The sequence below is a fragment of the Girardinichthys multiradiatus genome, chromosome 10 (genome assembly GCF_021462225.1).
Source record: "Girardinichthys multiradiatus isolate DD_20200921_A chromosome 10, DD_fGirMul_XY1, whole genome shotgun sequence".
NCBI classification, from domain to species: Eukaryota; Metazoa; Chordata; class Actinopteri; order Cyprinodontiformes; family Goodeidae; genus Girardinichthys; species Girardinichthys multiradiatus.
The window spans coordinates 35,809,076-35,824,304 of NC_061803.1; the positions used below are offsets into that span (position 1 = coordinate 35,809,076).

Below are 15,229 nucleotides of genomic sequence, written 5' to 3' on the forward strand. Positions count from 1 at the left end.
ACAGATCCAAAGCAACCTGCTGCAAAATTTGGCTTTACAAAGTACTGACTTTAGGTGGGTGACCACTTAACAGAAACGCTAACGTTTTCTTTTATTTCGTCCTATTTGTTGTTTGATTCACAATACAAAAAATGATACTTCAAAGTTGTAGGAATGTTTTGTTAATGTAATGATTGAAACTCTTAAAAAATCCACAATTCCAAGGGGGCTGAATACTTTTGCAAGGCACTGTATGTTGCCATCTGGCTACGTGGTCTGCAGTGTTTAAAAGGAACTCATACAAAAACAGGTGACTATGCTGAAACAGCACCACACTCCTGCAGCGTTCTACAAGCTCTTTGCTCTAACGAGGAGCAACGTTCAATGCTGAGAGGACTCTGAGGTTTTCTGCCTGCCTGTGTGCTGGGGGCCGTCCCTGATGACGAAGAAGTCGATGATCCTGGAGGTAAAGTCGAAGGCCACTTGTGTTTTACTGTGGATCACCGTGATGCAGTGTCTATCCCCGTAGCTGGCCCGGGGCATGCCACCACTGAACAGCAGGAATGGAGGCCTACACATACAGGTTCAAGTTCACTTCAGTTTACACACAGGTTAATGTGTAACACATCCAGTGGAGAAGGTTCAACATTAGCACAGATTCAGTGAGGACACTGTCCAACTACATGAATCCACAGGGAACTTACCCTCCAGCTGTTGGAAGCTGAATTATGTTAGTGATGGCCTTGCAAGGGAAATGTCCTGTAACAATAAAAGAAATGATCAGCACCAAACAACATGATGTGGTAGGAAGTTCAACATAGAAAAGAAAGGTTTTCCTTCTCACCATATGGAGTGTCGGACTTCTCCTCTGCCTCATTTTCATCCTCACCCCTCAACGGCCAGCAGCAGTAGCTTCCATCACTGTGCGAGCTAAGAAGGGAGCTTCCATCCTCGGTCCACCACATGCTCTCTAATTGCTGTGGGTGTATTACATTCCAAAGGTTAGGGATGTTGGTTGAGAGCAGAGTTGGCACGGTCCAAATTCTCAGTTACCTGTGTGGCCGGGATGTGGCGGATGGCGTGGCGCTGCTCCAAATCCCAGATGACTATGAGGCCCCGTCCATAGCCAATAGCAACCTGATTTGAGTTAATCGGGTTCTCCTGCAGGGCCTCAACATGTTCCAGATTCCTACGACCGATGTAGTCATCTGGAACACTGAAATGAGAGGAAAAATAGGAAAACTGCAAAGGAAGCTAAGACAAAGGCTGGGTAAAGGCTCTGATAAAGGCAAAAACGTTCTTTTGCTTTCAGCCACCGTAGGCTGTAGCAGTCAGCTTTATGATGGGATGGCAGTCAGTCAGAAGCAACATTGGCTCCAAACAGCTGACTGCAATAGAGTGCCTGCAGCCTTTATAACATTACAAGGTTCAGCATAAAAATGGGCTGTAAACATGAGCTCTGCTTCACCACGTTCAGCTGTTATCACGCTCTGCCTTCAGATGACAACACACACTTCACATGCAGACACCAACATATGCATCATGGTCAGATCAACAGTAGCTCAATGGGACATAAATGAGATCGCTTTTTACCCACCTGCTGGTCACTTGGTCAAGGCTGATGTTCCTCTCTTCCAACTCTCTGAACCCTGGGACTTCAACAATGAACACATGTCCACCTTCTGTTCCCAACAGCAGCAGCTCCCCTGAGGAGTGGGCCAGAACTGCAGTCACTCTGGTCACACTGGGTGGGGCCCTGAGACACACACAAACAGGGAGGTCACATGACTGTCAATCTTTCCACAAAGAAATGACCTCTGACAGGGAGCAACACAGTTCGATGCTCCATGCAAATAAAAACCACCTCCAAGGAGATCAGCATGGGATGGAGGAGTCATTGAGATAGAAAAATTATGGCCTGCAGTCAACAGGAGCATTTCTACACTGGTTTCTGTCAGCATGTCTGTATACCCAGGTGGTCCGGTCAGCATGAAACGTCCGATCTCAAGAAGCTCCGAAGGTCCCTTGTGGCCTCGTAGAGTCCACATGTGCAGACTGTTGTCATCCAGCAAAGTCACCAGCTCAACCTAGAGGGAGACAACAAAGGTTGGAGGTAGTTTGTGACAGTTCTGAGCGCTGTGTAATGTGTTTTGCTTACTGTACCTGATGAGGCATGAAGAACACCTGTGTGACAGCAGCATTTTCATCATGGAGACCCATGAACTCCACGCCAGGAGCCCCATACCTGAGCTCGAGTTAAGGACACACTGGATTTATAAGAAATGCAGTCAACAAGTCGTTTCAAAAATGAAGTTTAGTTTCAGGTTCTCTCATGCAATAATAAAGGAATAAATAATATATTTTAAAAAAAATAGAATTTTATGTGATAAAAATCTATGCTGCGTTATACAGAAGCAACCAGTGGCAGCAGCAACGGCTTAATCTGATGGGGAAGCTCTAATCATCAAACCTTGCATCAGTTTCCTCCCAAAGGACCTATTATACCAAAAATGCAGATGCTGAGGAAAAAAAAAATGGTGCATGGTCATTTTGACTCTGATTTCAAGATACACCAATCATGACATGAGTGTAGGATCCCAGAGCACAGCAGAACGCAAGTTTAGAAAAGTGTGGACTTGCAGTGGATTATTCAAACTAGTGCAAAATGTTGATTAGCAGCACCAGATTTTAAAAATATGTTTGTTCAACTTACTTTGAAGATTATGGAGGGAAAAAAGGAAATATTTTTAGAAAACTGAGGATTTCCAGGAATGACTGTTGCACTTCTGGAATGTGTGAGTGAGTAATCACTGACAGACGGACCATTTCTTGTGCACAATTGCCCATAGAAGGTAAGGGTTTATGATCATAGACCAGTATGTTAATTTTTTCTCCCAAGGTATATTATTATGGAGATACATCAAAACCTGAAAAAGCATTTAACAGAAGGAAACCAGGAGCTCCAAAGCAGGTGCTCTTCAAGCTGGTCTCATTGTCAGCAAGCTGTTTCAGCAGGATATCTGGGAAGGGCACAGTTGCATCACGGGTTCCTGTGGAGCGCTGCATTGACTTACTAAGCTAGAGATGGATCTGTCTGGGTATCAGCTGAAGAAATATCCTAGAAAATATGAAATCATTTTGTCTGAAGGATCTGAGACAGAGACAGGACCACGTCCATCACTTCTAAAATCTAACTGATGAACACTTTTTTCTTGCTCGTCCGCATTTAAAATAAGACAAAGAGCAGCGGTTTTAGGTTGTGTAATTTACTATTTTTCAGATTTGGTTTGCATCTTTTAACATGCCATTAATAATGTGGCACTGTCATTTGATGTGTTTCTCAATTTTTACCATCTTTTGCTCCTTCGTGTTGTGCATCGTTCTGTGGGCGAAACGATGAACAAGTACAGATCTGGCCTTTTATTTACCTTTTGATTAATGAGGGCCAATGAGCTTATAGCTGGGAAGGCTGTGCCACCACAAACAGCACAGCTACAACGCATAGAGTTTAGTCCTAAGCACCATGTTGCTCACATTCAAACACAACAATCAGATTTTCTGAGAGGGATACAGCTTGATGGCTCCAGAGCGGGTTCCAATGGCCATGAGCTGGAGAGAAGCGCTGTAGCCCAGAGCGCTGGGCTGGTGGGGGAATCCATGCTCCACAGTCTGCACAGGACAGCAAACAGACAATTACAGGCAAATACGGAGACAACTGCAGGGCCATGGATTCCTAGCAGCTGTGCTTCTTCTCTGCAATTCCTTCAGAAAGATTTGCTTTAGTTCCATTTCTTTCATGGAACGAGAACTTTTATCTGTCTCCTGTTGCTATCACTGCTGCCTCACATTTATCCTATTACTGATGTTAAACACTCCCTCTCCGCGTCTCTCCCTGTCTACTAACAAGCTGGTGGACATCAGCTAGAGCAGGTCCGTAAGGAATGGCATCTGCTGAAAACCCTGATCAGGACCACGTGAAGGATAAGTCCTACCTAGAGCTGCGCTGGACACTTCACACAGGAGGCTTGGAGGTGTGTGGTCAGCGTATAACATCTTCAGGATTTACAAAATCATGTCTACGTTTATAATGAAGAATTTACTCTTTATATAGTTCAGAACTTCCTGCACCTGGCTGACATACTTGTTGCACCACCTGCCACCAGTGATTCTGAGCTTGGTGCCGAGTAGGACTGAACTTGCCTTGGTGAAGTGGAAGAGTTCCTGTTTGAGGCGATCCCTCTGGGACTCCTGGCCATGTCGCCTGAACCTTTTCATAATCCCTCAGCCGTAGCGTGGAGCTTGCAGGACCCAACGATGGACACTGTAAGGAGAATTAAAGGGGAGCTTTTCAGAAAAAATCAAGAATTTTTCATGTATATGTAAGTGTTTTGTGCAACTCTAAGTTGAAAGTTGTTTTTTTGTGAAAGTGCCGATTTTTGGCATAAATAATTGTTTCTTCCTGGTGAGAGATATCATTTATTTACTTCTCAGTGTAGTTTGTGTATGAGGGTGGGGTTAGGTGAAGGAGGCCAGGGAGTAAGAGCACAAAGTAAACAACAGGACAGATTGGTGGAATATGAGAACGACGCCTGCAGCCGGATTCTTCTGTCAGAGGGTGGCGATCAACACAAACAGGACTGCATGGACTATTTGTTGGGTATTGTTCCCGTCACCATAGTGCTGATTAAATGCTGATTTGTTGCCTGGATAATGTGGAAACAAGTCAGAGTTGCAATAATAAACATTTATTTAAGTGGCTCAAATGGATGACCTCACAGTGAGGAGGTTTCTCCACCAAACTGAACCCAGTAGGCACCTCTGCAGGTCCCTCTGCAGGTCCCTCTGCAGGCACAGGAGAAAATAGTACTACCTCAGCTCAGCACCAACGCTTTGCTCAGGCAGAAGAAAGAATCTCTTTCATCAGAAGCTGGAGGACAGCTCATGGCCACCAACAATCAATGAAAATGTCACGTTCAACACTCGATTTTCCTCATTTTAGGCAAAGCCAGCAAAAACTGCGAGCTCTGGAAAACTTGATCTAAGTGTCTTACCTTTTATTTTATTACGAGTGGTAAGTTTCAGGAAGTCACTGAGCTGCATTGACAGCCACCACTGTCCACTGAATCCATAAACGCCATTTATAACTCATGTACAGTTAGAAATCCTTCTGTAAAGGCGATGTTTAACACCCGTTTGCAGCGTGCTAGCATTCATCACAGACCACCTGGTTAGGTTTAAAGGTTCCCACATTCTGATGGCGTTCTGACATGTGTTTGCAGGAATACTGCGATGAATAATGTGGTGGTGTTGAACCGTCTCCCTGCACCATGAACCTCTGCAGAAACTCTGAACACAACAGAGGGAGGATCAGATAACAGGGCTGATAATGGTTCTCTGTCTGTAAAAACCCAAATAGGTTCTTCTCTAGAACCGGTACAGAACTTGCTCAAACACCAGCAATTGTTAAGCACTTTCCTAGGAAATCTGAGTCAACCATCAAGTATCCAGGAATAGTCTAATCTGAACAACAGGATAAGGATAGACATTTTCTAAGACAGCTTCCTCATTTACTGAGCTAGAGAGGAACAACAACATTGTACACAGAGGAAAGCACCGTGCAGGTCCTGAACACAGTGGCCTATTAGTATAGAGAAGTTCAAGAAGATTTTAGTGACAAGGCTTGCAAGGAGGAAAGAAACCTATATTTAAAGCACTTTGGAGCAAAACAGCAGCATCACTGCATGCATTATATCACCAGAGGTAGACTCTTAGCAATCTGAAGAAATAGCATTATTCAGCAGACTTTACAAAGACTAAAAGGTAGGTCTCTGGTGGACACATGTGCATCCATGCAATTAGATTCATCTCAGTAGGGTTTTCAGCACAGGTGGGGTCAATGCAGATAGTCTTCAGCTCAGAGTTTCTATTGTTACAGAAAAGTGTCCCACTGACAAACCTTTCAGCTTAAGACCCGAGCTGAAGGTCTACTTGTAGAGCAGGAAAAGCAATATATTTTCGCCGGATCTGAATTACATCATTATTATCATATCTAAAAGGCTCTGCCATTTCTTCATTTATGTTCTGAATATCTCTCCAACCACAGGTTATGTGCATTGATGCGAACAGCAACTTCTACATTCTCAGATTTTCTATGAATGTCACGCTCTGCTTTAATACAGCAGGGCAGCTGGTTGGTAGGCTGGGCAATATTAAGTTTTATCAGAATATTTTGTGGTACTATTGTGATAAAAGTGATGATAAAAACAGTTTCTAACTTCTTTTCAGTCTTTTTTTAGGTAACCGTGGCTGTGACATGCAGTCACAGTACTCATAGCCGTATGACGGCTCACAACCATTTAAAATAAGCCTCTTCATGACACCAGTTACATAAAGTGTGATATTCATCACCAAACTGCACACAGTAACTGCATTTAATAATTTTTTTGAATTTATTGATATTCATCAATGCTCTCATGGAACAAACAGTGGAGAAAGTAGCAAAATAAAAATTCTGATAATAGAGCCAGTTTTTGAGGTTTTCAATCATCATTAATTGGAGTTTTTCACCATTCTGTGCATAATTATTAAGCCAAAATAAAATGTTACATGGCTTTTAAAATGTTTTACTAATAAAAATAGTGCAGCATGAATTCATATTTAGTCCCCCTTATTGAATACAACCAGGTTTCACTGCAGTTACCGCTGCAAGTCTTTGCTGAGGGCAGATCAGGTGTGATTTTAGGTTTCTGAAATAAGCAACAGTGACATCCTTATAACCAACGTACCAGTCTTTCCATCCCTGACCACACTCCTCCCACAACAGGAAATTAGAAACTTAAAAATAGTCAAATACACAGCAGAAGGCACAGAAAACACCTGAACAAAACCAAATTAAATTTGATTTTATCTCCATATTTGTCTGCATGTAATCAGTGAATTTCTTCCGTCCATCACGGGGAAACAGAGACACACAGGACAGATACCCATGCATGCATGAACACGTAGTGTCTCCCTATCCTTACAGTGACCTTGCATCGACATCCTAACCTAAACTCAATTCATACCTCAGTACTAAACCTAACCATTAACCCCACACCATGTTGGTGTTTGATCCACACAAGGTTAGACACACATGTGTACACACACACACATTCCAAAGGGCAGTTTAGAGAGATCAATTAATCCAACATGCATAGTTCTGAGCTGTGGGAAGAAGCCAAGGTAGTCCACAAGAAGCCATGCATGCACTGGTTAGAATAACTCCACGCATAAAGGTCAGGATTCAAACCCAGGACCTGGTAGCAGTGCTAACACTGCATCACTGGGAATCCTCAATACTGAGAAACTGTGGTTCGGTTTTGCTTTTGGACATTGGACTGTTCTGCTGAATGTGTGGACAGCAGAAGAACTTAAGAAGGAAGGAAGGGGTGTCCATGTCCTTCTGTCAACCCGCGACTCCATACAAACAAAAATGCTAATTAAGAGGAAACTACCCTACTTTAGCTTCCCTTCCACATTAAATTACAAAAAGACGTACAATGAGTTCTGGTGTTCAGTTTTTGGATGCTTTTCAGAACAGCAAATTCAGCACTTTGTTCTGACTCGAGTTGTTAGCACTGAATATCCTTTCTGAATCGCCCTCTGACTTCCTAGATGTTTAATCTTTGTTATGCATTATTCCAGGATTGAGAGATGTCACCATATCCCCAACATTTTCCCAACCAAATGCTTCTCAAAATAACTTACAAGCTTTTTGCATGTCTACACTGGTATCTGACTGTTGTTACTGATCAGGTCGGAAGGCCTCTTTGCCTTCACCCCAATCTTTAGCTCCCCACACAGAGTATCAGATTCAAGTAGTGACTCTGGCTAGGCTGCCACACAACATGAATGTGTGCTTTGGGTCTTACCCATGCTGGCCCAGGACCAGAAACAGAAGGGATGACCGACCAGTCCAAGCCTAACCGATGTGAGAATGTAAGCCTTTTGCTAAATTAATAAATATGATTGTTACAAATGTTTAGAGAACATCTCCTTGCGGCAGCTCATTGACAAAGCTTTAGAGTAACTGTTTGCACTGATGCAATGCAGCAGCTTCATCACCATCACAAAACAACGTTAGAACTCACATCTTTGGTATTTCCTGTACAGATGAACAGTATTGTGAATTGGATGTAATGACAGGAAACATTTGTATCCTCATTATTGTTTAGAAATTCATTTCAGTTTTATAAAAATGTTAAAGTACAAAGAGTAGAAATAATATTATAGCATTTCTTAACATTTTATTTGGATCAGATTAACTCTCCTACCACGACAAATTAAATGTTTGATATCCAGAATTGGTATAAATTGAAACCTCATGTTCCACCTAGATTATCTGTATAAAACATACACGTATCTGTTAAGACCTTTACTGCACATTAAACCAAAACATTTAATTAGGTTCAAAAATATTCATACTCCAGACAGATTACTGTAATGCCAATAAAAGTTTTTTGACCAAATGTAAAAAAGGGGTGTGTTAAACACACACACACACACACAAAACACAGACCACTCTGCACAAATATACAGTTAAAAGTTGATTGACTTAATTGGCCTTTTTCACAAAATGAAGACACCCACCAGACAAAGGAAAAAACAATGTCTAGATTCTGCTCCCCATCAGAAAAGTGTGATGGGTGAAAGATTCAGGGATGCAGGATAGTTCTGGTTCCGGTCCGAACCTGATATTTAGATTTAAATATCTGCTGATACCCATATTTTCCTATCAGGAATGTTGTTCTGCTGGTGCAAGCAAATATGGAAAGAGATCCGGGCACCATCAGCTATGATCCGTGTCAAATGTTCACAAAAGGGACAATCGTTTGTTTTCATCATTTAATGGGTTTCCAGCTGTTAAAAACTAGAAAAGATGGATTTTGCTCACAAGGACAAATTTTTAGAGCAGCTTTATGGGACCAGAACACTGAACAGATTAACAGGATCAAATTTGCACACCTGTAGAGCTCAATTAGGGGACCACTGAAAAGGTGACCCTTTTCTTTAGCATGTTACTGCAATAACATGGGCCAGATCCTGCAAATAACACCAGACACAAACAGCCAAAAGAAGTCTTTATAGAGAAGAACTTTATTTGGCTTGGAGAAAGCAGAGGTTATCCATTTTACATTGCATGGAGATGCGAACATGGACGGCTCTGACTCGATTAAAAACAGACATAGGAGGAATGAAGTTCATGGTCAACATATTAGGTTGCTTACACTGATGCCGCATCTGCATCACAGCAAAAATGACTTGAACAAGACTCCAACCATATTAATTGTGTTAAATTAAAAGGAAATATTCTAAAACAGGTACTATATTACATGGTTCCACCTGGAGGTGGGAGTAAAACAGCAGATCTTACCTGCTGCTGTAAACCTGAAGACCATCGAGCTAGTTGTGTCTAACTCAGGTGAGGCTTCTTACAACCGTTACTAGGGAGGATCTGCGACCATCTAGAGTGATTGGGATTCAGGGTGTTTATGGAGTACTCTTTAGATACAACATCCAACTTTAAAGATATTTCACTAAAACAGCGACCAGCATACACTACAACAGCACCAACATTAAGGGATAACCAGGTACCAATCAGGTAAGCCAGCGTGTTGGGTGCACCAAACACTAGAGCAATGAGGGAATGTCCCACAGCTCCAAGTATGGATGGACTTTAGGAGAATGCAGTAGAGAAATGACAGGTCACCAAGAAAGATTTAGTTTTAGTTCCAGCTAAAGACGGAGATTTTAAAATCATTAAAGCTAGATGATTTTCCCCAGATCTAGTGGTACAGATTAACTTATGTCTTCATTTGTCTAAAGATTTTTCATATTTGTTCTTGTTGAACTAAAAGGTCTTGCCCACAGATATAGTTGTGGTGGTATGGGTGGGTTATGTTATGCCGTCGCCTTCTGGAAGGTAACTGAACCAAATCCTAGAGTCACTTAAGATTCTCACCCTGACATTTAAATCAGTTTATTCTTCTAAATCTTAAGAATCATTGTCTTTGCAATATTTAAAACTGCATGAAGTATGCTGCTAAGGTCAAAGTGGTGCTACTCAGGATGCAGTGTTTTAGTCCTAGAGTTCTTCTGGCTACAACAAATGAAACTAGCAGAAAGGTACTAAATATGGCGGGTGGTACATTCTAAGAACCACCTCCAGGTTAAATATACCTCGACACGTTTAGTTCTACAAACCTATAACATCTGGAGGTGGTTCTCTAAAATATCAGCCATACTGGAATGTGTGCATTTAAAGTCAGGGTTGGGGGTTTTTGAGAGCTTAACCTAAGAAGAGCCAGAGCTTCATTTAGGATAAGCAGCTTTTATTCTGGCATTTTACCAAAATAATCTGAAACCATCTGTAGATTTGATGTCACACATCCCGGTTTACACAAAGTTTAGCCAGGCACTTCTCTATTCAACATAAATAATATGTAAGCCACCTTACAGTGATCTGGTGTTTTATGTTTCCAAGCATATTGTTCCAGGACAGCCGTGGATAAGCAATTCCTCTGTCTAAGGGAATGCCAGCAGCTACTCCTACAGCTGCCTGAGGAGGAGGAGGAAGCTGGCTGTTCAGTTCAGCTGGGTTTCCAGAGTAACCAGATCGTCATAGTCAGCAACTCGCTGAAGCCCATGGCTGCTAATGAGCTTTTTCCATTCACGTGCAAATGGAGAAAAGTCATCTTGAGGGTTGAGCCTGTCCTCAGGGATAAGGAGAGGTATCTGCTGCAGGAACTGCTCTCAGGTTCTTAGAGTCCTGTTTTGTCTTACAATAGTATAGAGAGTCAGCAGCTATATACTTTGGTGATCTAGAAGGAGGTTTGTCCAAGCCTGTAAATCATGGACAATCGGTAGCTGCAGCGCCACCTACAGTAAAAGGAAGTATCCCATACTGAGACTCTTTAGGCACAGCACAGCCACCAGTACCATAATTATGATGTGCTCTGGTTGTTTTAACATTGTATAATGTCCGACCAGCAGGTCCATCAAGCATGTGCGCTCATAACTTTAAAACATGATCCAGTTAAAAAAGGGACAAGCATAAGCAGAGTTTTATAGAATCCAAGAAGTCTGCAGCAAGTCAACCAAAAAACCAGCAGGCCCTTTTCATTGGTTCAGTGAAGATAACGGGATGTAATGATGGTCAACAAGGCACAGGTAGTTCTTTTCTACTCTGATTACAGGACATACTTGTAAAGACTGGATGTAATGGTACAGTCTGATACTATTCAAGTACAAACTGGGATATTTTGTTGTTGAAATAAATTAAAGAGTAAAATAATTCCACTGACTTGAATAATCTGTAGCTGTACACATCTCTTGATCCACAATTGCTACCTGAACATGATTCATTGAAGACAGTAAAACTCTTCTGCAGTTCCTTAAAGACACTTTTAGCCAAGTCAGAGAGGCTCAGTGAACTAGTCTCATGCATCTCAGTTACAACTTTGGTAGTTCAAGCTACTGATAAGTTACAAATAGAAAAGAGAATATTCAAAGACTGTAATCATACAAGCTAACCAGAATAGCATCAGCTGCTAAGAGATTAATAGCTACTGGAGCCAGGGGACTACAATCATTTCCTACTGCAGGAGCATGACGGATTTACAAAAGTCAGCAGTCTGTTGGAAGACTTTGTAACGAGGTAGGAATGTTCACAAACTAGAACTAACACGGATGCTGCAGTCAAAGTTAGCGATATTACCGAGGCCAACATCTAAGAAAATCGGTTAAAAACAGCCGCCATAGTCATATTCTTTGCTTCTTTACATTAAAATGCGTAAAAGTGCTATTTTACTGAGCAGTTAGGTGCAACTTCTGTTAATTTCTAGTCCAAACACCTGGTTAAACTCCACTTTTGAACGATCATCTTTCACAGCAGAAACACTTGTTATGGACGGCTTTAGCTGCTGCATGTTGCAGCTTTTCAACCATTTCACCAACATTTACACCCTTATTTTGAGGCATTTTTATTAGAACTATAAATACAGTTTAACGGGCTGTATACGGATTATAGCTGACAGTGCCCGTGTCTCTTTCCATATTTGCTTACACCAGCAGAACCAAAACAACATTCCCAATAGGAAAATATGGGTATCAGCAGATATTTAAATCTAGATATCAGGTTCGGACAGCAACAAGAACTATCCTGCATCTCTGAGTCTTTTACAGTGTAATTTGTCACACTGCTCACCACTACTGCTGGGTAATTTAGGTGATTAAATACTATCTTTGCACCCATTTTATTGACAGGACTTTCCTTTGGATAAAGATTTTAAACTCCCTGTTGGGATTTTATATTCAGAGGGTTACAGAACATGCTTAGAGACCGTGACTTTTCTCTGTGAGGCAAGGAAAGCTTATTTATGTAGCACCATTCAGACTCAATGCAATCCAAGGGGTTTACAAGAGATCAAAGGAACAACTGAAAGAAAGGATCAAAGCATAAAAGCATTGAATAAAAGGAAAATGATGTTAAGATGATGCTGCTTTAAACAAAAATGTTTTCAGTCCTGATTTAAAGGGAGCAACAGTTTCTGCACATCTCAAGTTTTCGGGGAGTTTCCTTAAGAGCTGAGGAGCATAGAACCTAAATGCTACCTCACATCGTCTAGTTCCAGTCCCAGAAACACAGAGTAAGCAGGTCTCTGAAGATCTAAGGGGTCTACATGGTTCATACTCAAATGTATACTACTGGAGTGGCTGGATCGCTTTCACTGGTGTTGGTCAGGACTCTGGCATCAGCATTTTGGATGAGCTCCAGCTGCTCGATTGTTTTTACCAGACCAGTAAAGACACTGTTGCACCAACCTAACCTACTATAAAAGCAGTTTTGCTGTGTCCTATTTTGACATGAAGCTTTTATTCTGGCAATTTTTTAAGATGATACTAAGCTGATTTAGTTACAGACTTTATGTGGTTGTCATAATTTAAATCCGAGTCCAAAACTACACCCTGCTCTGTGGCATTTACCTCCACTGAGTCTAGTTGACTGCTCGATCCTCTGTTGCATTAGCAGCTGATTAACGGCCACTCTTAAAGTTAACATCTTTAGTGCCTTTGCGATGACACAGAACTCTGTAAATTTGCATAATTTATTCTTATACTTCTCCCATCTTAAGCCACTTCAGTTCGGAAAGAGCTCTAAAGTCGAAAGAAGATCCACAAAATTGCTGTTGGGTTAATCTGAAAGCCAAAAATGCCTTAACACCTTATATTAGGTGACTGAATGGATCAGAGGTGACTGTTTTCAACATTAGGCTAACATGACACTGGAACCATCAAGAATAAGATTTTATTTTTACATCCAATACCTAATCATTAGCAAGCTACAAGTCAGTTTCTCTTCTTGTTGAATAATCTGCTGAATATTGACAGAAATGAAGCAGATTCTCTCAAGTTAGGGGCCTTTTATCACATAAAGGTCAGACTCTACTACACAGGTCTCCTGGACTTTTCCCTGCCTATTTAATGAAAATGAACATCGCTGTCCAAAGTTTTAATAAAAAGCCTGGCTTGTTCCCTCATCTCTTCCCCAGCCCATAAGATCATTTCAGAAGGATCTTACAATGAAGCTGAAGCAGCACTCAGTTTACGGCAGCCAACAAAGCCTCTTTGTTTAGCTGCCGCAGGTGAAACAGGAAGGACAAACCTGCCAAGACCGCCAGCTGAATCTATCATTCCAGATTATTAATGACAAACTTATTTATACAGAACATTTAAAGAAAACAACAGCTAACCAAACAACCATGCCATAGCAAATCCAATAAGACTATACTAAAGTGAAAGACAGTTTATTTACCCTCAATTAACCTTTATGAGGATGAGGTCCGTCTCATGAGTGTGATTGACCTGAATGCAGATGCTTAACGTGAAGTTTTCTGAGATGTTGACCAAACAAAGCTTCTTCCTGATTCATAACTCCACCCCAAACTGTGTGAAACTACTGGTAATAACACCTGCTGGAGAGACAAGACACACCTTACTCGGGTTAGACGTTTCCGTCATTATGCAACAATAGTGGGAACTCTTACTCAGCCGGTAATAAGCTGCGGGTTTCTTCTGCAGGTCAAAGTGAACAAACTTTTATCCTCGTCTAAGTTTCCAGAAAGCGCTCGGACTGACTGCAAAGAATGGCAGTTCAGACTGGATGAAAAACAGCGTCTGTGTGCCGCAACAAATCTGCCAAAAATGTTGTCTAATGTAATTAAATAAAGCAGATTTTCTCCCATGTCCACAACCCGCAATGTCTATAGCTGAACAGGTTCTCAAAAAGCAGCTGTAGGAGAGTTTAACACCTTTCTACGGCTTCGCTCTCTGTCTGGAAGACATATTAAGCAGGTGAAACTTGTTGCTGCTGCTACTGGAACTTTGGCCTCAGACCTGAAGAGGGAACTAACCCTAAACTCAGCAGGCTCCCAGCTTTAGCTCTGGAAACTTTAACACCTGTGCGAATAGCAGCCATGTCCTCCACCTCCCCCTCCTTCTAGCACACCTGAGTTCTCGGCTTTTACAGCCACAGCACGACTTTATCTCGGCAGGAAGCAGAGCGAGATTCCCCACAATCTAAGGAAAAACGTCACTCACCGGGAGAAGTCTAACTGTTGTCAAACTAAGGCGGGAGTTGAGGCTCTTTGTCTCCGCCGCCCTGTCCTGCCAGGCTAAACTTCACTTCTCCAAAATCGGCCCTAAAACCCACATAAACACACCTCAGCTCAACATTCACTCGCCAGATCCTGTTTCCGCCTTGCAATCCAGCTCCACAGCAAGAGTTTAAGTGGCGGAGCTCCGCCGTCAGCCGGAAATAGCTCCACAGGTAGGCGGAAATACGTAAATTACAAGGGGTACGCTCCATTTCTCAGCCGGCGAGGCAATTGCTGAGCCGTGTGGGTGTTCTTTTCACATAATCTTAAACGGCGAGTCACAACCCCACCCTTTATAGATGACGATTAAGTAACTAGTAAAAGCCTGTCAGAGCTGGGTGCCAAAAAACACTGAAATACATAATTAATAGTAAATCTTGAGGATACGATAGCTTACAGGCTGTATTGCACCCAGATGGTGGTCTGTGGTAAATTATATATCTTTTTATTTTCTCGTTTACGTCGTAGGCGGCAAATGATTTAAACATACCTTAGCTTGCTCTGACACCCCGCCTGGCCCCCATTTAAAATGAAAACCCCTAACACTCTTTTTTTTT

General features: G+C 41.9%; 1 protein-coding gene across 4 annotated transcripts in view; it reads right to left on the bottom strand.

The window, feature by feature from the left end:
• llgl2 (LLGL scribble cell polarity complex component 2) overlaps positions 1-14,871 on the bottom strand; it is a 52,698-nt gene extending 37,827 nt beyond the window's left edge. The window contains exons 1-10 of one of the 4 annotated variants that reach the window (XM_047377842.1): positions 14,739-14,871; positions 4,180-4,300; positions 3,551-3,648; positions 2,143-2,224; positions 1,951-2,066; positions 1,577-1,735; positions 1,033-1,195; positions 824-956; positions 684-738; positions 396-550 (exon numbers count right to left, since the gene is read on the bottom strand). In XM_047377842.1, coding sequence (XP_047233798.1) covers positions 396-550; positions 684-738; positions 824-956; positions 1,033-1,195; positions 1,577-1,735; positions 1,951-2,066; positions 2,143-2,224; positions 3,551-3,648; positions 4,180-4,254 — 1,036 coding nt within the window. In that variant the 5' untranslated portion in view covers positions 4,255-4,300; positions 14,739-14,871. Of the gene's footprint in view, positions 1-395; positions 551-683; positions 739-823; positions 957-1,032; positions 1,196-1,576; positions 1,736-1,950; positions 2,067-2,142; positions 2,225-3,550; positions 3,649-4,179; positions 4,301-9,391; positions 9,411-13,831; positions 13,976-14,616 lie in introns of those variants that run through there. The other 3 variants (XM_047377840.1, XM_047377841.1, XM_047377844.1) reach the window with 3 other exon arrangements.
• Between the last annotated feature and the right edge of the window lie 358 nt (positions 14,872-15,229).